This window comes from Quercus suber, unplaced genomic scaffold (assembly GCF_002906115.3).
Source record: "Quercus suber isolate HL8 unplaced genomic scaffold, Cork oak 2.0 scaffold_111, whole genome shotgun sequence".
NCBI lineage: Eukaryota > Viridiplantae > Streptophyta > Magnoliopsida > Fagales > Fagaceae > Quercus > Quercus suber.
The window spans coordinates 814459-838630 of NW_027069576.1; the positions used below are offsets into that span (position 1 = coordinate 814459).

Genomic DNA, 24172 nt, shown 5'->3' on the forward strand with positions numbered 1-24172 from the left:
AAAATTTCATGTATGTGTTTTTTTTTTTTTTTTTTCAATAACATAGTATATTCAAGTTATCTTTTTATTGAAATTTGTTTAATTTAAGTTTCTTAATGACCTCCCTCAAGAAAATTCCTGGAGCCGTCATTGAGCCCACCTTTTAAAGCAATACATCTCCAAGCCCATCCTTTAGCTCAAACATAGAAGATTAGAATAAGTGATATAATTTTGGAATAAGTGACGGTGGAAATCACATTAAAAAAAAAAGTAATTGTGGAAAGACTAGAGTGAGAAAGTGAGAATGAAAAAAAAAAATATATATATAATATATATATATATAGAGAGAGAGAGAGAGAGAGAAGAGACAAGATTAGAATTAGATATCTTCTTATTATCTTATTAAATATGGTTAGGATGAAATTGTAAGTGAAAGCATAGGTGGAGGGAGGGGGATAAATTTTAGGTGATGGCCCCTTTCATTTTATTAAAAAAAAAAAGTATAAATTCTCTTTAATTTATAAATAAGTGACAGTGGAAATCACATTAAAAAAAAAAAAAAGTAATTTTGGAAGGACTAGAGTGAGAAAGTGAAAATGAGAGAGAGAGAGAGGGGGGGGGGGGAGAAGAAAACAATAGAATTAGATATCTTCTATTCTTCTTATTAAATAGGGTGACGAAATTGTAAGTGAAAACTGATTTGATTGATTGTGGTAAATAGGGTAATAAGATCGTCAATAAAAACAATACACTTGTAATTAAAAAATGTTCAGGTTGGTTTGTGTACATCTGGTTAGAGAAAATGTCATATCCAAACGAAACCAACCAAACCTACGTTCAATGACAATACAGTTTGACATGCAACATCAAGCAATCACAAGATGAAGATGCTCTTTGGATTGGATTCAATTAAGTCGGATTGGTGAGTAGGATGTAAAATGTAGCGTTTTTAATCATTGTAGTATCGACTATCGAGTGAGAGAGAGAGAACACACAAAAGTTAACTAGAATAAATATGGAATTCGATTAGAGCTGGTGCCCAATTTAGCTCTAAAGGTTGAAGCTTCCAAGTCCCAACTAACTGTGGTGGATCTTTATCAACTCTTTCACATAAAACTCTGGTGGATCTCGATTCCTTACTGCCCAATATGTTGCAATGTTTAGCAGGTCTTTTATTGATGCTAGAATTACTCCTCACTGAGGAGTCCTCAGTATTCACCGAGCTTGCACAAGCCACGATGTTTCAGCTATCAAGAGAACTTAGTATACACAACCAATTCTAAAACAACATTTCCACCTGCGCACACTCAAATCCATACTCCAACAAAATGCAGCATAATTTAATGTGTTCATTCATTTATTTAGCTTGTGTACAATTGATCATGCATCATACACAATCTGCTGGGGATAATTAGATTGGCATTAACATTATTCTTCTTTTGGATATGCAATGAGTTCAATGCCTAAAACTAGGAATACAATACAGCACAACGTAATAGCTTTACCCACTGCCTTACATATACAAAAAAGATGAACGTACTCGTGCTAACCGCTTGTCATACATAGCACACAGAAATACTTTACATAATGGCGTACATAAACAAACAATATAGAGATTCTCATGTTACCACGAAAGCACTAGATGAACCTGTGAAATGGCGAACTGATCCGATAAGGCCCTTTGAAGCACCAAAATGTTTTATCCTGTACACACCAGGAGGTGCGGATTCCGGGATTCTCCATTCTATTGTTGCCTGACTTCGAGCGCTGAATTTGGATGGTCTTGACCACTTAAAACGCAGGCAGAAATCATCATCATCATAAGCAGGAATCCAAATATCCTTTCCTAGGAGGAACTCCACGAGCACAAACGTAGCTTCAGTCATGAGATCATTTCGGGGACAAGCTGACCAGAAGGTAACTGTCACCAAGTCACCTCTCTTAAAGGTGGAGTTTTGAGGAATGTCAGAGTCACAATCCCCAAAATTTACACCTCGAGGTGTCGCATCCATCATGACTGGGGTAAGTAAGCTTATTTGCTTCTCCAAGAGATCTGGGGGTTGTGGCCCTGGTTGAACAGGTTGGTTGCTGATGATAGCACTTGCAAGCTTCTTGAACTCTTGAATATAGGCACTGAGCGTATGTGGACCATATAATGTGGAGGCTCCCTGAGAAGCAAAATATCAGTAAAAGAGAGGAGAAAAAATAATTATAAGCAACAATAGTTATCTTACCAAAGTAAATGGAAGAGTATGATCACTAATTTGACTGCACTTTATTTATTTATTTTAGTTGTGTGTGCGCAGTGTGGACAGCTGTGTTTTGACCTAAGGATCTACTTTTTAAACAGAGAGGCTATATGACTTCAAGGCCATCTTATAGTTATGCCCATATAGCAGGCATTTATTCATATCTTTTGTAATCAAATTATACAAAATTTTAAGGTTTACAGCTTTTGGATGCTTTGCTCTAGGCCTCTAGTAGTAAGGAATGGTGTGGGGTTAGGGAAATGACTTGGGTTCAAACCTTACCAAACAAGGTAATAGATAAATAAACAGCAAGTACTCTAATCATAATTAAGAAGCAACAGAAAAAGTTTTTGACTATGTACAGTAAGCTGTGTTGTATGTAATGTCCCCCAAGTTTCTCTTGCAGCATATAATATTTTCTAAGCTAATGACATCAAATGGTGCCACTTGGTTAAGAGTTCACTTCTAGTGGCATTTCATAGATAATGTTACTCCATTTTTTTGAACCTATGACTCTACATGCATGTTTGTTCCATGAAACCAAGAACTGACCTCATATCTCTGCACTTCATACTCTTCAAATGTAGTTACATACTGTGAATAGGTATTAGTCAACCCTGCTATAACAACATGAACATTGCTATTAAAGTCTCCAAGACCACCACTTGTGAGCACTGACTTCACAGCATCTCGGAGACGCCTCCCAGCCATTGTTGTGAATTCTGTGAGAACCAAAACAATCAGAAAAATGAGCAGAAAGAACCCACTGAACAACACAAAGAAGAAGAAAAAATTAATTAGAGTCTAGAAACAACTGTAAGAAGTAATTGACAAGAAAGATGTATATGTTCTCCCTCGTAATTCTCTTTATGGAAAGTGAAAATGCATAATTTCCAGTTTCTCATTCTAGACAGACCCAGGAGTTAGTTGAGAAAATGAAACATGAATCGCTTAATACCAAGAGAAGAACAGAAGAATATACAAGGCAAGCCACTACCTCCGGGTACACTGAGAATGACTAGCTGTCCTATTTGAAGGACCTGGATTGGAAGTATTGAAGGCTGCAAAAACCAATGACATACAAAATTTTTAGCAAGTACAACAATCAACCTTTATGCTGAGGGAGTGGTGGTTTGGGGAATCAAAGGCCTGAACAGTGGTCTCAAAACCAGTAAATATGAACCACAGAGGTAAGCTTAAAATTTTTTACATCAACAATTATAACTCTTTGACAGGTAGTAAATGTCCTGAAAACAATTTCATAAATCAAATGGCTGCAATCTTCCAATTACATATTGTTTGTCAAAGTTTTCCAGCAGAACTACCACTTTGAAAAATGCATTTAGTAATCCTTGGAGCTATCTATTCACAACATGGATTTCTCTTCAACTATGTGGATGTCTGCAAGCTCAATAGTCTAGCATAGCTCAAAAGGAAATCACAATTTCCCATATCTGAATTTAACTCATATGAATTCTACAAATCAGTCAACACTGTGCACAACCTATTTGAATAAAAGCTAGAAATTGTCATATCATTCATTGGAATGTCATTTCCAACACAAATACAGTTGCCTATACCAAGTTTTCATAGTTTGAGTTTGACTTCAGAAAGACACCCAACACTCAGTCTAGATCCTTCACCTAAAACTTTTTATATCTTATACAAAAGGTTTCTGTACAGAGGAAATATATAAAATTATCACTTCTAGGAATTGTAACAATCACATACAATACACAATCTATATTCATAAAATGCATACAGGTACTGCTTGTTAACACCATATTAAAAGAAATAATGTGGCTATACATGAACCTCATGCTGATCAAGATTATTTGGTTTGGGAAACAGAATGATTGGACCTTGTTCAGGCAGTAAATTGTTACAATCTACTCACATAAAAAATATGTTCACTTATAAAAACCATGAGAAAACAAGTGTGCAACTTACAGCCCAATCATATGGTTCCTTCATTTCACCAGTATCAAGCAAGATGGGCTTCGGCTGTTGACAATCAATTTGTTCCTGGTCTGGTGTTTTAAGTAAGTTTCGCACCAACTTCCAGAAAGGATTTCCCTGACATATCATAAGAGTAAACAGTGAAGATGCAAAATATGCAGCCTCTAAACAGTACATGGGCATTTTCACAATGCCCAGCCCACAAAGAATTGCTATTACAGATTACCTTGTCATCTCCTTGCTTAAAATCAAAAGCTCCAGGACCATCTGTTGTTCCAGCAGCAAATGCAAATCCCATTGCAGCAGGGCATGTTTTTACCACCTCAAACCCTCCTCCCTTTTTAGGAAGTGTCACATTAAGTTGTGAGAAGTCTATATAAGTGTGGCGATAGTCAACCTTCCCTGTTAACTGTTCAGATGCTTTGTCAAAAAGCTCTACAGCTTTTCTGAATTGCCTCTCTCCAATAATACGTGTACTTTCAAATTCATCAGGGTAGCTGCCATTTTAAATACAGAATGTAATTTATATACACAAGCATAAGATACATATAAGTTAAACCACCAAAAAACACTTCAGCACACAGAGGGATAAGTACCCTGGTCCTCGTCCATAGCATAGCTCATTCTTCCCACCACATGTACTGTGATTGAAGTCACAAGGTAACCCAGTGTCTATGCAGAATGCTCCAAGAACATTTGGGCTAACATCACCACAGTTTGATTGACAAAAGGCAGATACAAATCTAGGCTTGTTATCCTGCCTGGGAGAACCCCTGACACGTCTTGCAACAGTTTGAATGCTGGCCGCAGGCCTACCAGCAGGAGACTGGAAGGATGCAGCAAGCTCCAGTAACTCATGGTCTGCATCAGGAAAAAGAACATAAAAGATGAATAAACAAAGTTGATTTTCCTTAATTGCAGCAGTTAAAGCCTTCGAAATTTCTATCACATGTGCCGTCTTGAAACAAAATTTGTCTGTAAAGTATCCATATCATACCTAAGTTTGCTTACTTTACCCAAATATTAATATAGAAGGCTGATATAGCTTATTTACTGGCATGTATCACATTTAACCAAGTACAAATATACCTGGTAGGCAGATATCCCTGACTGAATCCACAAACATGAAAAAGTCTAAAATACAATGAGACCTAACTTTTAACATGCAAATGCACCAACAATCAAATAAATAACTAAACAAAAAATATGTTCATGACCATTTTTTTAAATCATGCTTTTAATTTTTAAACCGATCCAACTACTGTTTAATAATATACAACATATTTAGGTAAACTGGTTCATCTGCAACACAGTCTTTATCCCATCAGCACAGTCATCACTCATCATTAGTGATATACAGAACATAGAGAATTGCAAATTTGGTATGTCGGATCAACATGGTACAGATTTGACAATTTGTCCTATGACAGACCCAAGACCTATTTAAGTAGTGTAATATCTTCTGGGGCCTGCTTTAGATATTATAAAACTTTATAGCCTAAACCATCTTCAAATAATTGTACTGTAATTAAATACGAGAGCTAGTAACTTACGGTTATTAGGAAGGTCGGTAATTATGTTTGAGGCTCTTTGTGGAATTCCATCAGCTCCAAATCCTTTAAAATATGAGCTTCCAATACCTTTCTGCTCAAACCAGTCCTCCATAAATCTTGCAGCAGCGCCTTTATTATCCCCACTTATCAATGAGTTTGTACGACTCATAGAAGTTCCATGAGTGGCAAACCAATTGAAGCTACCGATTGGACCCCACTTATCACTTACAAACTTCAAAAGTGTCATTTCCTTATCAACGTCATACTTGTATTTACTGCGCTCTGCTGCTGGATTATTGAGATAAGCACTAGGGCTGCGGCTTACACCAGCATCTAGGAGCTCTCCTGTAGTTAAAAACCAAAACCTATGTCAGAATGTGAATTATATTTGTTTTACAAAGGCATAGTAACAACTTACCAAAACACCATACAACCAGTGGCGCAACACAGTGCATGGCAGGCTGAAATCAACACAATATAATAACGCTCTTTAACTGTAGGATTCCAAGTTCAGAATAGGAGCCTTATTTTTCCCACTGATGTTCTTTTTTAGATATTTATTTATCCTTTTCTACTTTCCAGTTGACCTATATGTCCAACAAGGTAGCACACTGCTGAATGCATCTATAGAAGAAGAAAACTACCCTTAATTTTTATTAAATAAACCTTGACACTAGCTTTATATGCACAGAACTGGATCTAGACAGATGAAAATCCATACTTTTGAAAAATAAACACATTAGGTAAATTACCGGGTCCTCCTAACACACACGGGTAACATCTAAAGCAGGGTAAACTAAGTCATTGGGATCAAATCATACAAAGTTTATCAGAGGTAAAGCAAATAAAAGAAGGGGGTGAATTGAGGTGATAGGCCTTTCTTTTTGATTGGTTAGTTACACACACACCAATGGCTCTTGAACCGACGATTACACCCTCCACCTAGCACTTATAAGTGAATGAGGTGACAGTTAAGCTAGAGTTCATTGGCTGAATTGAAGTAATAGCTTGACAGCACAAATAACATTTGACCAAAGTGAACAGCTCACGGTACATATGTGAGAAATCTGCTAAATAGATTCCAACTTTTTTATATTTTCCATAAATATTAAAAGACAAAAGGGGGCAACTGACTAAGTAAACAAGTAAGCATACAAAATAGGTGCTCCAAAGACAAAAGAGTAGCATGATTCCAGTTCCAAAGGGGCATATAGTATTTCTATTTCAATAGTTACATGAGAAGGGGGATTTGAACCCTGGAAGTTTTGGAAACACCAGAAGGTGCCAATCAATTAAGTTACAGGACTCTTGGCCAAAGGAGCATATAGAATTGCAGTAAATATTAATATTAGAAAAGAAGCAAATCAGAGCTCTGTAAAGAATTAAACATCTCAAATAGTCAAATTCTATTTGAGGGATTGATTGTACACCCCAAGTACACTCCCGGTGTTCTTGGGTGTTTTCTTTTTGATCAATAAAATTTCTGTTACTTATCAAAAGAAATGATGTGGTCAGCATATGAGCCTTTCTCTTACCCTTACTAACAAAAATTGATCCTGGCTGGAGATTTTCATGAGCTGCTACAATGCATTTCTCAATTCCATCAACAAGGACGTCAAATGATTGACGCACAAAACCAAGAGATGTTATGATGTACGTAACATATTGGAGATAACCCCCAGGCCCTGCATGGGTGTGAATTCCGCTAATAGCTACATTCTTTTCAGTATATAGGTCCCCATACCTGCCAAATAACAAGATTCATTGACTTCAGTTAGATGGATAGAGATGTTGTGATATCCAACAAATTCAAAATTTGGAACTTAGTATGATTAATTGAAGTTCAATCATTTCAAGAACACACCAATTACTACCTGTTTAAAAACACATAGCACCATTTGTATTTTGAAAAATATCTTCATATTATACATCATAATACGCGTTGCTCTTACATCATGGGGTGGAATTTGTTACATGTATCAATCACTAAGGAAAGTAATTGCTTGAGACATAGTATACTAATTACCTTGCCTTTAACCTCTCAATCACTTTCACTGTCACAAGCTGTGAAGCCATGCAAGCATCTAGATTTACAAATACTACCCGGTTCCCTTGTGGCTCTGCAACAATAAATGTGCGAGCTCGGAGCCTAAAGTGAACCCCAGATGCGATCTGTTCTGTATTAGCATAGCCCATCATATTAACATCAGCGGCTGGTCCTGTGATGTCATAACTTCCAAGTCCAATCAAATATTTGGAATCTGAGACTACTCCTCTACCATTCTGCAGTAGGAGTACCAAAGCAATCCATAACCAAATAGCTGCACATGGCCTCCAAACATTTGAATTAAACATAAACCCCATTGCACTCAACCACGTAGATAAATCAAAGCTCAATCGATTCTTCTCATTTTCCTTCATCAAGTACATATACTGTGTCAGACAAGCATAGTGGATAACAGCATATAAGAGTTGAAAATATGAAAAACGAAGCATACAACTTGTAAATGAGTTTTTCTAACAGATGGTCTAACATGCAATCCATAAAATCTCTCTCTCTCAAAAGTTAGGTACACCACACAACAATGCACACTCTATTTCGTTGTTTGATCAACTTCTTAAGCTAAAACCCCTTTTCACAACACTGCAACCATCTACAATTTATTTGAAGACAACAAAATAAACAATAACATATACCCGTGTTATAAAATTCAAATACCACTTGTTAGGGAAACAAATAAATTCAAGTCAAAGAAGCATTCATCCGAGGGTCATTCTACACTTCACACTTTTCTTTTGTATGTCCCATCTAGGAAGCACAGATACTCCATATTTGTTCAAGTACCAGTATCAGATACGTACCCTTACTGGACACCTCTGCATTCATGTCTCAACCGTTCCTCTTTTCTTTTTTTCTCAGAAAAGTGCTGATACATCTAGGATACCCTCTTGATACAGCCTGAATACGGTCGTAACCCAACCCTCCGATAATGAAAGATTTGTGAGGAATTTTATTTATATTTTTTATATATTGGTTTCAATGTTGAGCACTTATCTAGCTATCTTTTCTTTTACCTTTTTGGATCTTAGTTTGTATTCTAAACATGGATCCACTTTATTATTCATTATCGCTCTTAAATTTATAAATGCTTAACAATCAATGAAAAATAAATAATTAACAATATATTAAAAAAATACATTTAATAATTAATTAATATAAGTATCTCCATCATTTCCTAGTATTTCACAACACTGCAACCATCTACAATTTATTTGAAGACAACAAAATAAACAATAACATATACCCGTGTTATAAAATTCAAATACCACTTGTTAGGGAAACAAATAAATTCAAGTCAAAGAAGCATTCATCCGAGGGTCATTCTACACTTCACACTTTTCTTTTGTATGTCCCATCTAGGAAGCACAGATACTCCATATTTGTTCAAGTACCAGTATCAGATACGTACCCTTACTGGACACCTCTGCATTCATGTCTCAACCGTTCCTCTTTTCTTTTTTTCTCAGAAAAGTGCCGATACGTCTAGGATACCCTCTTGATACAGCCTGAATACGGTCGTAACCCAACCCTCCGATAATGAAAGATTTGTGAGGAATTTTATTTATATTTTTTATATATTGGTTTCCATGTTGAGCACTTATCTAGCTATCTTTTCTTTTACTTTTTTGGATCTTAGTTTGTATTCTAAACATGGATCCACTTTATTATTCATTATTGCTCTTAAATTTATAAATGCTTAACAATCAGTGAAAAATAAATACTTAACAATATATATAAAAAAATACATTTAATAATTAATTAATATATCCTATCAAAAAAAAAAATTTAATTAATATAAGTATCTCCACCATTTCCTAGTTTTTCATGAATTGTTGTATGGCAGTATCTCATATTGTACCGTAGCCATACCCAAAAACGTACCAGCGCTTCTTAGTGTGCCATACTTACCTAGTCTTAACTGTTCATCTACTATTGTAAAATATATATTAAATTTGACAAATATCCTAAGTTAACTATTTAAAAGAGGTAGGTAATACCCACTTTGCAGAGTCTAGAAAAAGTGATTGGACCTTACCTAATATTTTTGGAGACATTATTCCCTGACTTGAACTCGCAACCTGTCAGCTTATGCTAGGAAGCACAAGGCCCAAAGTATGGTACATTAACAATAAATTTTTTTTTTTAAGCGGGTAACCTATAATTAAAGCAATCTTGATCAATTCTAATAGCTAAATATATTTTAGTACAACAAATTATGCACCACTTGAGTAACAGTCTTGTCTTTTTAACAGTCCTGGCTATGACTATTATTTCAGTACGTCTCTACCGAACAAAAAATACTTAAAAAAATATAGACAAAACCCTAGAAATGAAATAATCTGAATATGAAAACCCACAAATTTTGAGTGGAGAAGAGATTCCATACCTTAGCACAGTACAGGTTGCGATTCAACGAACGCGCTCACGATCGTTTCAAAGCAGTTTTCTGCTGCTACTTAATTTGATCGAGTATTTGACAGAAATTTATAGAGCAAAGAGAGAAATAGAGAAAGAGCAAGAGCGTGGGTCTGAGAGAGTACACGCACCTAAGGTTTGCAGTGGAGTCAAAGTGAAGAATTTTGAAATGGTTTGGTTATGGGGGAAGGTTTCAATTTCAATGCCGGTGACATGGGCTTGAAAGTTGGAATGGTAGTTTTACAGTTGTTTTTAACGTTGGTTTTTAAATAAAGGATATATGTCGGCCCCTTGGGTGTATGGATGTTCTGTGCAATCGGTGGTGAATTTATGAGTTTTGTCTTCTTTCTTTTTCTTTTTTGCCTTTGTGATTGTCAAGAAATAGTCTCGTGTCTATCAAGCTCGATGGTTTTACTGTTTTAGCAAACTTAACTTTATTGAAAACGAAACGTTTTGTATTAAAAAAAAAAGAAACGTCTGATGTCTACCTCATTAACTAATTTATTAGTAGTATTTATAAAATTATCTAATAATTAATAGAACTATTTATATATATTATTAAAAGTAACAATATGGCCCGTTAAAAAAAAGTATGTGACCAAAATTATATTTGTTAAACGGTATTTTCAATCGGCGTGGAGGAAGATAATTTTAAACTAAATTTATATATATATATATATAAAATCTAATCCTGTCATAAAAAAAAATTATTAATATCTTAAATTTAAGGTAAAAAACAACATTTCATAAAAAAATAAAAAAATAAATAAAAAGTAAAAAACAACATGGGATTTGCTGTGCACACATGCACATTAACCGGAATGGATCAGGTTCTAGATTTTTTTTACTCCTTATGTCCTCCCCTTCTCATCGTTACACATTTTTTGTCCTTGGGACATGAAATTAAATGAACCCCAAAATATCATTTATTGGACAAAGAGATGAATCAAATCAAAATATCTTTTTTTTCTTTTGAAAAAGAAAAAACTTTATAAGGTCTGTGCAACTAAACCATTATTATCTTTAAGGGCCATGCACTCATGCTAACAAATGTCGTTAGAGTATTAGTTAATAATTCATTTTATGAAAATTTTGACACAATTTTTAAGAGAAATTAAAAAAACTGTCAAAATTTTTTTTTTTTAATTTTCCCATCAAAAATTTCTTTAAAGGGATAATTAACCAATACTCTAAGGATATTCGTTAGCATTTTCCTATCTTTAAAAGCTAAAACAATCTAATTCTCTGTTGTGTTCATTTCTAATTGCATTGCATGCCTATTTTGCAAATTGGTGGGAGATATTTATCAATATTAAATAAGTCATGTTAATGAATGTCATTAGAGTAATAATTAATAAATCATAATATAAAAGTTTTAGCATCATTTTCATGGAAAATATAAAAAACTGCCAATAATATTTATTATTTATTATTTTTCTAGTAAAATGTTTCTAAAAATAGCAGTTAAACCAATTTTCTAAATGCATTGGTTAACATTTCTCATGTTAAATCTCTCCCAAATCAAAGTTTGGAGGAAATAAATGCTATAAGTCTATAACAAGTTAGGACTCAGGACACTTTACTTATCCAATTCATTAGGTTTTGGGGAAAAGAATAAAAACACTAAATTAATGACAAATCAGAATTAATCTTAGAAAAAAAATGGTAATGAATGTCTTTAGGATATTGGTTTATAATCCATTTAAAAAAGTTTTTATGGGAAAAGAAAAAAAAGTAATTAATATTTTGACATTTTTTTAATTTCTCATAAAAGTAGTATCAAAACTTTTTTTTAAATGAATTATTAATCAATGTTTTAAGGACATTTGTTGACATGACCCTTAATTTTATCGTGCACTTGTTTGTTTGTTTGTTTTTTTTTTTTTAAATTTTAATATTCTGATAAGTCTTAAATAATTCATAACTATTAATTAAGCTTTGCTTTATCGGGTTCACCATTTGTGAATTATTTTTTGCACGTTTCATTTTCAAATGACTTATTGAATAATCAGGATTGCTGGGTGGTCATTGGGAGCTCATAGTCAGGATTGCTGGAGTCAGACAGAAAAGGATCAAGAGGAGTGCCCATGCTTATGAGGCCCTAAACAGGCAAGGAACTATTGTCTGAAGTGGATGTCATAGCAGTGCAGCTGACTCAGCCTATGGTGCTTTACTGGAGGCTATAGTGGATGCTGCATTGCAAGCTAGGAGGTGTGGGTTTAGCCAACTTTTGTTCATGAGCAGCAGCAAGAGGCTAGTCTATCAGTTTAGCAGGACTAGTATTCCAAATTGGATGGAGAAGACTACTTTTGCAGATCTGTCTACTTTGAAATAGTGTCTATTCTCTAGTTGTTTTGGCTACTAATTAAATCTCCTGTGCACTGTAACTGGGCTATCCCACCAAGTGTTTAACTCTCTTTCTGCTTTATTATAGAGGGTCCGGTTAATGTATATCTTTAGGGCACACATTTAACAAATTCATTTTTGGAAAAGTTTTATTGTGAATTGAAAAAGTTGTCAAAACTTTTTCAATTCTCGATAAACTTTTTCCAAAATTGATTTACTATTGTGTGCTCTTAGGGCACACATTAGTAAAATCTTATTATAAATAAAAAAGACTTATTGAATAATAATTATAAAAAAAAAATTAAAAAATTAAAAAAAGAAACCTTCTCTGTTGCGTGTGCTATTCTCAAATACAAAACATTATATAACATAACAAGCAACGTGTTGGTAACAAGATTTACAACATGAATTTCCTATGCCTCTAGGTGTAATTAATTATTTTCTGTCGCTCCCATGTTTGACGCTTACCCAACAGAATAGCAGAAACGTCTAAACCAAAGAAAGGCAACCCATGCAATTCCAAAAAAAATGGATACCCAGCACGAAATATCATCGAAAGTGTAGTGGGGCCTTAACTATTTTGGATTTGAGATCAAATTTGGTTGCATCAAGATCAGTATACGTACCTACTACTACTAGTAATGGCTTATCATGCCCTCCCAGAAAAGCAACCAAGAAAAACATATATACTTACATATATCATGCCCATTTTTTCCATTTACTTGTGACATAATAATAATCAACAAATAATCTATAGTGTCTTGTATCAAAGCCACTTTCAGTTAACGAAGGAATTTGTGTTCTATCCGATGACTTTATTAACTTCTTTTCCGTTCTAGCGTCGACATGCTGCTACATTTTTAACAAAGCAATTATTCTGTGTTTTTGTCATTTCATAAGAAGCTTCGATGCAATGAAATATGTAACTTTCCGTTCCTCTCTCTCTCTCTCTCTCTCTCTCTCTCTCTCTCTCTCTCTCTCTCTCTCTCTCTCTCTCTCTCTCTCTCTCTCTCTCTCTCTCTCTCTCAGGAGATAGGAAGAGTGATAGAACATTGTGCCATAAAAACAGGATTGTTTATATATGCAAGCTGGTGAATATGGCTCGCTACCACTATTTAGCAAAAAAAAAATTAGCAATCTACACTGTTCTGAAAATATATAAGGATCTATTACTTTTTTGAAACTTGAGATTGTGAAAGTCGATTTTTAAAAACTTGAGTTCTTTGAAAAAAATATACTCTAAAAAATTTTTTACGGTACTCAAGTATCTAAAAAGTTGTAGATCCTTACATTTTTTCAAAATAGTGGTAAATTGCAACATAGATTGCAAATAAATGCTATTCGGCTATTTTCGCATATGCAGACTACTAGTATCACTTATTGTAGCAGTTTACTTGTTAAGGTGAAGCCTAAGTACAGCCCGTGGCTAATTTCTTTGAGTCTTTAAGAACACTTTATATAACCTTCAAAGAATCAAAAACAAAGTCTTATCTTAATTCTATAGGTTGCCAACTGATTTAGAAAACACATTTGGATACGCAAGCAAAGTATCAATTGCTGCTCTAGTTTAGTCCATCGCCATGTCCGGCCTGTTTCAATGGGGTTTTCGAGCCCCGGGGATCAAGCCTAGTTTGTGTGTGTGAGTGTGAGAGAGAGATTTCATTTCATTCCTTTTAACCCACAAGCCCAAAGTCCACTTCAATAAAACCAAATTGGCAAGCTAAAAGCCCATTCAATTTAACCCAAGCCTACACTCGGGCCCAACCGAACCTCCATTATCCAAATTTACATTAACATCCGTCCAGCACAATTACTTTTCTGCCCTACTACTTCAAATAATTGTACAAGTACCCCTCCACTTTCTCAAGACTACCAAAATACCCTTAATCTTTTCCAAATTACCTTTACGTCTACACAACTTTGCCAATTTACCCAAATACCTCTCAACTTCACCAAATCGCCATAATACCCAATTAATCCCAAACATTCAGAAAATTATCAAAATACCCTCCAATCAAGAGTGCACAGCTTGAAATTAGATTGTCTAACTCTTCAAGATTCGATTAAGTCCAATAATAGACCATTCACTTCAAGCACGGATGTTTGTTTCACTCTTATCAAACCATAAGCTTTATACATATGCAAACACTTGGCCACATACAAGGCCCTTGCACAATCCAAATAACAACATGATAGGAACATTGTGTTGTTGAGCAGCTAATCCTATCAATATTTTATCATGCTTATTTAATTTATTATTCAATCAACAATTGTCATATGAATTATAAAAATTATGGGATAAATAATGTATGGTAATTGTTGCAAAACAGATGTTGTAGGGCACCTAACACATTTCCTACAGATAAATGAACATCCAAATATATTTTAACTGTTCATAGACATTTCACTACCTACGTGTACTTCAACATTTTCAAGAAAAGTATGTTTTAAAATTACGACATAAAATAAGAAAATAGAAAATATGTGTTACATTTAATTTTTAAACTTCTACTATTAAAAATACGAATTCATTTGCAAATAGCATAATATAATAAACTTTTTGTTATAGTATATTATAATCACATATAAATTAATTTCATATGATTGTTATTTATTTACGTTAAATATATTCATATTATAATTAAATAAATTATTGATAAACAAATATATTAATTAAATAAGTAAATTTTCAACTTGAATTTTAATCTACGAAGGAAGGAATAAATGCTGCTAGACCAAAGGAAAAATTAAAATGGGAACCACCTCCCCAAGGCTAGTTCAAAGCTAATGTTGATGGAGCTATTTTCAGAGAGACTAGTAAAGCAGACATAGGAGTGGTGGTGCGTGACAATCAATGATGGGTGATGGCTATTTTGTCGGTGAATGTGGAGGTTGTGCAAGATGCATAGGTCATTGAGGCATTGGCTATCCAACAAACCATCAGGTTTGCAATTAAGGCTGTGTTTGGTAACATGTAAAATATTTTTTAAGTGTAAAATATATATTATGAAAAGGAAAATATTTTTAGTTGTTTGTTTGTGTTTTGGAAAATTTGTCGAAAAAGTATTTGTAGTATTTGGTATTGCACATAAAAACTTATCTTCAAAAAACCCAACCACCATAGTCACCACCGGCCACTACAAACCCAGCCACCACCAGACACTATAAACCTAGCCTCCAGCAGCCATCATCAACCACCACATAACTAATTAACTTGAAAAATCATAATCAATATCAAAACCCATTAATCTCAAAATCAATATCAAAACCCATTTACCAAAACTCACAAGGCACCACCATTGAAACCCATAAACCACCCTAGCCACTGATCCACCACCACCAATAGGCCACCATCAACACTAAAACTCACCCCCAACCCACCACCATTGAAACCCACGAATCACCCTAACCATTGATCCTCCAAAACCCAAGAACAAATGTTATTTTACAATAATAATAAAAAACCATTTAGGGTAGCGACGACATAGGTGGGGGATGGGTTGAGGCAGCGCAATCATGCTCACCCTCATCTTCATGATCATCGACTTGAGCATGAGACTGAAAGTGAGTAGATGAGCTTAAATTGGTGCTGAACAAAATCGGGGGCGGAAGAGGAATGGGTCTAGTGAGTGAAAGAGAAAGGACAAAGGTGGAGTAGATGAGAAACTACCTTCATCGGCGAAGGGGCTTGCAGGCATAACGGTGGGGCTGTGGGTTGAGGACTAGATCTGTGCTTCGCTGGCAGTAGCTTTCTCCACCCTTCGGCCTGGGCTTGGCATAAGTGATGAGAGTGAGTGAGGAGATGAATTTTCAGAGGAGTGGAAATGGTTTGAAGGTAATATTATTGTGTAAAATATTTTTCAGGCGTGGGTAGGGTATTTTACAATCAAACTAATGTATTTTCAGTTTAACTTTCATTTCCTGAGGTGCCAAACACCATCAATGGTGTAAAACATTTTCCAATTTATAGTTATACCTGAAACAAACATAGCCTAAGACTAGCTTCAATTGTGTTATAATTGAGAGTGACTCACTTTCGGTGGTTTATACTATCCAAGACACTACTGAAACTACTTCTCATATTGGACATGTCATAGATGACGTGAAGTATGTCAATGACCTTGAGAAGTTGTGAATTCCATAACACAAAGAGGGAGGCAAACCAAATTGCTCAAACATTGGCCTGCTGTAGGGGCCCTTTTTTGTTATGTTGGGCTGGGCTATCTCCTGTGGTAATAGGCCCAAGTATTCTGAGTAAGGGAAGTTGAGACAGGTCCAACTGCAACTCAATTTGGACCGGCTTGTGCACAAATTATGCATCATCTGCCAAGAGTGTACTTATGGCAAGCAGAGTTGTTTCAAATGAGTCATGGCAGGCAGATATAATAATAATAACAAAAATAGAGTACTTTGGCTATTTAATAGAAAATGTCCAAATAATCCTTATTCACAAAACATAATCACAGTAATAACAATGACTTTTACAAAGAAAGTAAAGGGAACAAATGGTAATGTGGGTTAATCAAAAGAGATAGAAATCAAATCACGTCTAGTCCATAGGAGCAAAACCAAAAAAGGAAGAACGCCTCCTCTCAACGCATTTAATCTCCCAGGGAAATCCTGCCGTAGAGATTAATGGCTTTGAGGGAAACGGACCTGAATGGTTAGTGCCCAAAGGAATCCTTTTACTTTTGGACAGAGAGTAGGATTTCGAGAGGGAGAGAGGAAAAATCGACCCACTAGTGCGTGCCTGTCGGTCTAACTCTTTCTGTTTTTTTATTTTATTTTCTTCTTTCTTTTGTTTTTAGTCTTTCCTCTTATCTTTTCTTTCTTTTCTTTTACCATTTTTTATTTTTATTTTTATGATTCCTCAAAGGCGATCTCGCTCTCCCTTCTAGGCACAGCAAGGGTCTCCTTATATAGTGTCTGCTGTGATCAGATTTTACTATTTTAGCTCTTAACCACCTTTTTCTGGTATAGGTGTACTTGTCAACCACCACTGGTCCGTCTGTGTGCCACTCCCCTTTTCCAGACAAAGGAGAGCTGTTTTATTTATTAGTCTGTCGTGGCATCCTTTCCTGCCACGATGTGAATGTTCTCTCTCTCTATCTCTCATGGCATGCACCTAGCGATTCCCACTTAATCTTGCTTCTTTTGGGTGGTATGTCATCCTAGCAGGACGTACCCCCCAAAAGAGCTTAGGCAGGAACTGCAGAATAGGTTTTTTCCCCACTCCCTACCGCCAAACCATGCCCTCTTACCTCTGACCCATAACCATACCATGTCCTATATTGGCTGGGTACAAGCTGGTGGTGTCTGGACCTTGCACATGCCTCTCTTTCATGTATGTCCAAAATCTGCTTGCCGCTTATGCATTCACCGCAGTCTGGAGGCTTGCCTGCACAGTTTGCCATCCTTCTTTGGCCTTTTATGTGGGTTGTCCTACAATTTCCTGCTCCCCTTAAGGGCTAGGCTTTGTATTTCTTTCAGCCTATTCCTTGATTGCCATCATGTCCTGTCATATTACTCTGTCATTCCTGCTGTAATGACTTGATCCTGCTGGGCATTTTCAGGCTTGCCGTTTATTCTTTCCCCAATGGCTTAGCATGGCCACGGGTTTTCTTACTTATGGGTTCCTATGTCCATTTTGTTTTCTTTTTGGCATCCTCGACTCATTTGCTTTTCTTGGGCTTCCTTAACCCTTTTTCCTAACTCTGTGTTCTCATGGGCTTTTATTAACTTCATTGGGCTTCCCGGCCCAATTACCTTATACTCATCTTTAGGGTTCGTGGGCCTACCATCAATCCCCTGCTATCTTTACTTGCATTGCTTTATGCTTACCGTAGTCCATTCTCACTTTTCTACATCATACATTGTTCATGAGTTTGCTATTTGCTATTTCTCTCTTTCTGGGCTCCTTTGAGCCTATTTGCTTCCTCAAGACCCATTAATTTATTTTTATGAATCTGTGATCCATTATTCCTGCTGCTTCGGCTTAATAGTTCTCTTTTCTATCTATTTGCCAACTTCTTTTTGGTCTGTGTTGCTGGGTCTTTTTTTTTTTTTGTTGGGCTTCCCAAAATGACCATCAACACCCGCAATGCTATTCATTTTGATACACAGATGGTTTGGCTTGAAGAGATTCCTCCTTTTGTGTCTGTTGTAATCCAAAATGATACTGTGTAATTGCTAGTTTTCTTTTAATGAAAATTTTTAATCTGATTCTAACAATTTTTAAAAAAAGGTCAATAAAGTTGTCTAATTTTTTTTAATCTTGTTTGTTGTGGCTATCCATGGTATAATAGTTTTGAATTTTTGTCACAACTCTAACCAGGTATTAACTTACAAGCATATATTGTATACTAAATATTCAATGGAATACAAGATTTAATTCAATTGGGAAATCATATACAATATAACTATTAATAGATAATTATAAGTAAAAGATAAAGAGTAGAGGTACAAGCGTAGAAACTTTGGAAAGTGGGAGGCACAAATCAACCGATATCTATCAATTTCCAATTTCAAAGAATAATAGAGTAGAGTTATATAACTCATGTAGGTTTATTATATGTGATTATTTGGCTTATTGTCTATCGTTTTTCATCCGTTAAACGTTATGCAATACTCACTATAAACCAAATGCAATACTCACTATACACCACTGTAAGTTTCTTTAAAAAACTATTCTCCCCTCTCTTGGTGTGTGTATGTTAAAAATACTTAGTATTCTCAAAAGAAAAGGGAATGAGAGATGTTAGTAGTTTGTTTGTTTTTTTTTTTTTAATAAATTTACGGACATATGTGTACTATACGCGTAACATACACGATTTTGCTAACTACATAATAAATCTTAATAATATTACTTCCTGCAGTAATATATATATATATATATATATATGGTTTAAAATAATGACTCAATAAAATTGAACATCAATAAATCATAAGGTAATAAAATCAAGTGAGTGTCCACTTTGTATAACTTACTTTGACAAGATAAGAGTAAGTTAGGACTTCAAAATGATATGCATGGAAAAAAGTGATACTTTTAAAAAAATGTGCACAAAGGATAAGAAAGTTGAAATAAATGAACATTATACTCCACACACACGCAAAAAAAAAAGAAAAAAAAGAAAATCACATACAATATATATTTTATTTTTGTGTAGAATGACTAACAATATTTTTGTTTGTAAATAATATTTACAAACAAAATCCGGTGGAATGACTATGCCTTACTTCGAATATTGTTTAAAATGTGGTCAATAAAGGATATAAGCAAGATTATGAGAATTGAAGCACTTAAGAGTTAAGATGAAGGATCACACTCCACACATCTATATATCTATATATATATAATAAAAGGTGAAGTTGAGAGAAACTCAAATTGGAATTCCAAATTAGAGTTTCAATTTTGTGCCATGTGTCCTAAATTATTTATTCTTAAAGAGTTTTATTTCTTAATTTTAAAATCAAATATGAGACCATATAAAAAATATTCATCCAAGTGAGTTATTAAATACAAAACCCAAAAAGTCTAGAATAAATGAATCGTAAAAAAAAAAAAGTGCTTTAAAATAATAATAATAATACATTAACAATTTACATTTTATACCTAATAATATCCTTAAATTTTTTTTTAAAGAGTTAACAAAATCTAAAAAAGACTATCAGTAGTATTTAAATTATATATATAAGAATTATATTATGCATCTTATTGTATATCTTTAAGTGTATCCATGCATATGCATGATATTACAAGCTAATTTAATAGAAATGTCATGTTCAATATCAAAAGTTACTATTCTTTTAGTTGTCATTTCCTTCGCCAAGTCTCTATCACCATCCATACGAGAAAATATATACAAAGTCACTTATGTAATAACCCAATGAATGAATGCCACGTGATTCAATTTTATACAGAATTTTCATAATTTGGTGCACAAATTATGAAACTTGTTATTTGCTAATTAGGTTGTTGTGTGGGGAATCGCTTGGAAAAACTGTTATAGAAGATACTTTCTCCACTCGTATGGATTTTTTTCCACTTAAAATAGCAATAACTCAACCACAAAAATCATACCAATAGTCTAAAACCATTAGATTAATTTCCATTAAATGAAGCACCACCAAAATTCACCAGCTAACGAACGTAATTGACGTGTGTCGAGACTTGAGATTAGGAGGGTTTACATAGTAATGCATATTAATAAATTCTAAAGTATCACTGCACACCCTTAGTACGATGATTACTCCATAAGTATAAGTGCTTGTGGGGTCTAGGAGGCAAGGGCCAAGGTTCAAGTCTCTCGGAAGGAGCTTCACACGCACATATACTTAGATTAGACTAGAGTAGAATTCTACCTTGTATATAAAAAAAAAAAAAAAAAAAAAAAAAAAAAAAAAATCTAAAGCATAGCCCATTGCCTTTTGGGCAAAGCAATGCATAAGATAATATTTCCATACCTAGTATGGCATTATGACAACCCACAACTATTACGAATCTTAATTTGCTGTAATATCTTAATATCCTAATAATTATTGTAGTTTCATCCCTTCAATTAATAGTTAGTTACCCGTGTTGGGATTTTGATAGAATTAGTTAGAACTCTTGGCACAGGTGAGACATTGACCACATGGATTAATTGGTGAGAGTACGTGCTTAATCAATAAGCCGATAGGGTTGAGACATGTGTGGCCTATAGGAAGAGAACTTAAGTTTTATAAATAAATAGTGCTTGTAGCCATTATTTGATATATCTTGAAGAATAAACTAACTCCTTGCTGAGCTCATTTTCTTTTATATCTTAATAGTTATCTATAAATGGTGACTACTGACTACCTCGAATTAAGTCTATTCACATGCAATTCCCATCCACTTCTGTACACTTCCCCAAGCAACTGTGCATAATGTCTCCTCTATTTCATTTGTAGTATACGTGTAGCATATGTAAGCTCCACTCCTAAACACATGGCAACCACTTTTTCCATTTTTTGGAGAAAAATAACAACTTATTGTAGAAAACTAGCATGCCAATTCTTTAAGGCATAGGTGCAAGCTCAACATATTTTTATAAGAAAATCTTGATAAAATATTTTTGTTAAAACAATCTACATTTTGTAGGAAGAATGTCTTACCACATATTCCACATGAATACATAAACTTGTTTGGCAATCTTCACATCCCAAAATATTTTCCAAAGTTGTCGATTTTCATCCATATTGGACAATCGACCATGAGAATCATCATGAAACTAGGATCACATTATAAAATATACATTATTAAATGAGTATTGTCTCGTTTTGGTACTATGCCAAATTAAAATGCCATAATCACAAAATACATAAAGAAACGCCCTTAATAATTACAACCACATGAGGTAAAAAAGAAAAAAAAAAACCTAGGTCAATGCGGCCTCTTCCTAAATCCCAATCAATGGTTAAAATTATCATCAATTGACTTACTTACTAACATTATGTTCGAAAGTATTCTGCATGAGAAAATAACTTTGTGCGTAGTTGGCATAAGATACCTGTTATCATGTTAAATACAAATCTTTGCATGGTTACTGACTCCTCAACTCCAATCTTTTTCATAATAATCAATAACGTTTAGTAGGTAAATTTATTAAAAAAAAATAAAAAATAAAAAACTCCCATTGAAAAATATGGAAAAAGAAAAAGAAAACTAAAAATAACGTCCGTAGTTAGTACTCAGTGAGTCAGTTGTCTTGTAACGCCGTTATCTCACGTTAGCAAGAAATGAATATAAGCCCAGTTGTGACTCTCGACTCTCAACACTTCGTCACAATCTCAACACTTTGTCTCTTGTCTCTGTGTGTTGTGTGTCTCTCTCAGTTGTGCTTTAGAAACACAAAACCTCCCAACAATCTCTACGAACCTTAGCAATCTTAGATATCCTATTCATCGGTCATACATCTATATCACTTACCTCTTGTTCTTAATATATAGAAATTAATTCGATCTTTAAAACCCTAAATTTTTATTTTTATTTTTCTTTTTCATCTACAGGTATAGCAGGGTTAGGGTTTAGGGTATTGAATCGAATTTTTTTGCTGTTTCAGATTATTTCAGGTATGAGATTTATATTTACAGTCTAGCATTGTATCTATTTCTTGATATCTTTTGGTTGCTGAGAAATCGAGGGAAAAGAAAAGAAAAGAAAAGAAAAAGATTGAAAGAAAATTTTGGGACTTACAGTTACTGGACCTTTTTGGCAACCAAATAGATGATTAGGGTTTTCTCTTCTATGCGTTATCCATGATTTATTTCGTGCGTTTTCGGTTTTTGCTGCCTATTTATTCGCATTGCACAGTTAAAAAAGATGTCTTTGTGATTGGTTTTTGTTGCTCTTTTCTTCAATGTCTGTCTGATAATGTTTTGTGTTGACTTGATACTTGGACATAAATATTCGATTCCTTTTTTCGGGTGTTTATGAAGTTTTGTGTGATGTTTGTATGTGGAACACACTATTGGTTTTTAATAACATAAGCATACTGTGGACTACGACATTATGGTTCTGTTTTTATTTAGGATAATCGTTGAATTCCGAAAATTGGAATTGGACTCAACAATGATATATTTTGTAATTTAGACTCTTGGAAGTATGTAGCGGGCACTAGTTAATTTCTTTTGTGTAAAACCTGTGTACAGGTGAAAGCATTGATGCGCTGTGGTAGTTGAAGCTCGGCTTATAGGTCAGCATGGGATTTGACAATGAGTGCATACTGAACATTCAAACTTTAGCTGGAGAATACTTCTGCCCTGTCTGTCGTCTACTTGTTTATCCAAATGAAGCATTACAGTCACAATGCACTCATTTATACTGCAAGCCCTGTTTGACATACGTAGTGGGTACTACTCGGGCTTGCCCCTATGATGGCTACTTGGTGACTGAAGCTGATTCCAAGGTTCTTTCTCACACTATCATGGTCTTTATTATAATCCTATTATATATCTTTTTTGCCTATAGTTTTTTATGATGACTGCTCATTGCAGCCACTTATTGAATCAAATAAAGCGCTTGCTGAAACCATTGGCAAAATAGCAGTTCATTGTCTCTATCATAGGAGTGGATGCACATGGCAGGGGCCTTTATCTGAATGCACATCTCATTGTACTGGATGTGCATTTGGCAATTCTCCTGTTGTATGCAATAGGTGTGGGATCCAGATTGTGCATCGCCAAGTACAGGAACATGCACAAAATTGTCCTGTGAGTGCCAAAAAATTTTATTTCATTCTCTTTTCACAAATGAAAATATGTTCTGCTGCATTGTTTTGGTTGATTGATTCTCATTATTGTTGTCTGATGACAGGGTGTGCAGCCTCAAGCAGAGGGTGCTCAGGACACATCAGCTACTGGCGGAACTGCTGCTGCTGATCAGACTCAGACTGCCACTCAGGCAGGAACAACTCCTCAGGCCCAGACATCTCAAACAACAGCAGCCACTATACCTGGACAGGATCCTAATCAGCAAGCAAACCCAAATTCTCAAGCACAAGCTTTAGCTCAGTCTGCTGTGGGAACTTCAGAACAGTGGTATCAACCTTTTTGACTTGATTACGGGATCTACCCAATTGGTCGAC

At 34.7% G+C, this 24172-nt stretch overlaps 2 protein-coding genes across 4 annotated transcripts; one reads left to right on the top strand and one right to left on the bottom strand.

Annotated features, from left to right (window-relative positions):
* Window positions 1-1308: 1308 nt before the first annotated feature.
* On the bottom strand, window positions 1309-10467 carry LOC112012114 (neutral ceramidase 1). Of its 3 annotated transcripts, none has more exons than XM_024044493.2 (10): window positions 10189-10467; window positions 7767-8155; window positions 7276-7484; window positions 5741-6085; window positions 4784-5048; window positions 4414-4684; window positions 4179-4304; window positions 3226-3289; window positions 2781-2950; window positions 1309-2147 (listed from the first exon to the last, which is right to left on the bottom strand). In XM_024044493.2, exons 2-10 carry the CDS (start codon window positions 8102-8104, stop codon window positions 1599-1601), a joined length of 2337 nt encoding a protein of 778 aa, XP_023900261.1. In that variant the 5' UTR covers window positions 8105-8155; window positions 10189-10467; the 3' UTR covers window positions 1309-1598. The 3 variants fall into 3 exon arrangements, with proteins under 3 accessions (XP_023900261.1, XP_065631509.1, XP_065631508.1); XM_065775437.1 differs by lacking the exon at window positions 10189-10467 and adding an exon at window positions 8603-8638; XM_065775436.1 differs by lacking the exon at window positions 10189-10467 and having other exon boundaries at window positions 7767-8243.
* Window positions 10468-22365: 11898 nt separating this feature from the next.
* LOC136061127 (uncharacterized) lies at window positions 22366-24141 on the top strand. The gene is made up of 4 exons (XM_065775409.1): window positions 22366-22658; window positions 23238-23494; window positions 23583-23798; window positions 23902-24141. The coding sequence occupies exons 2-4, from the start codon at window positions 23288-23290 to the stop codon at window positions 24139-24141; spliced, it is 663 nt and encodes a 220-aa protein (XP_065631481.1). The 5' UTR covers window positions 22366-22658; window positions 23238-23287.
* The last annotated feature ends 31 nt before the right edge of the window (window positions 24142-24172 follow it).

Coding starts and splice junctions, on each gene's coding strand:
- LOC112012114 (XM_065775436.1), bottom strand. CDS start 8,236: ATGCTTCGTTTTTCATATTTTCAACTCTTATATGCTGTTATCCACTAT. Junction 7,485..7,766: donor ATTGAGAGGTTAAAGGCAAG/GTAATTAGTATA, acceptor GTTATTTGGCAG/GTATGGGGACCTATATACTG. Junction 6,086..7,275: donor ATCAATTTTTGTTAGTAAGG/GTAAGAGAAAGG, acceptor TTTTAACTACAG/GAGAGCTCCTAGATGCTGGT.
- LOC136061127 (XM_065775409.1), top strand. CDS start 23,288: ATGGGATTTGACAATGAGTGCATACTGAACATTCAAACTTTAGCTGGA. Junction 23,495..23,582: donor TGACTGAAGCTGATTCCAAG/GTTCTTTCTCAC, acceptor TGCTCATTGCAG/CCACTTATTGAATCAAATAA. Junction 23,799..23,901: donor AACATGCACAAAATTGTCCT/GTGAGTGCCAAA, acceptor GTCTGATGACAG/GGTGTGCAGCCTCAAGCAGA.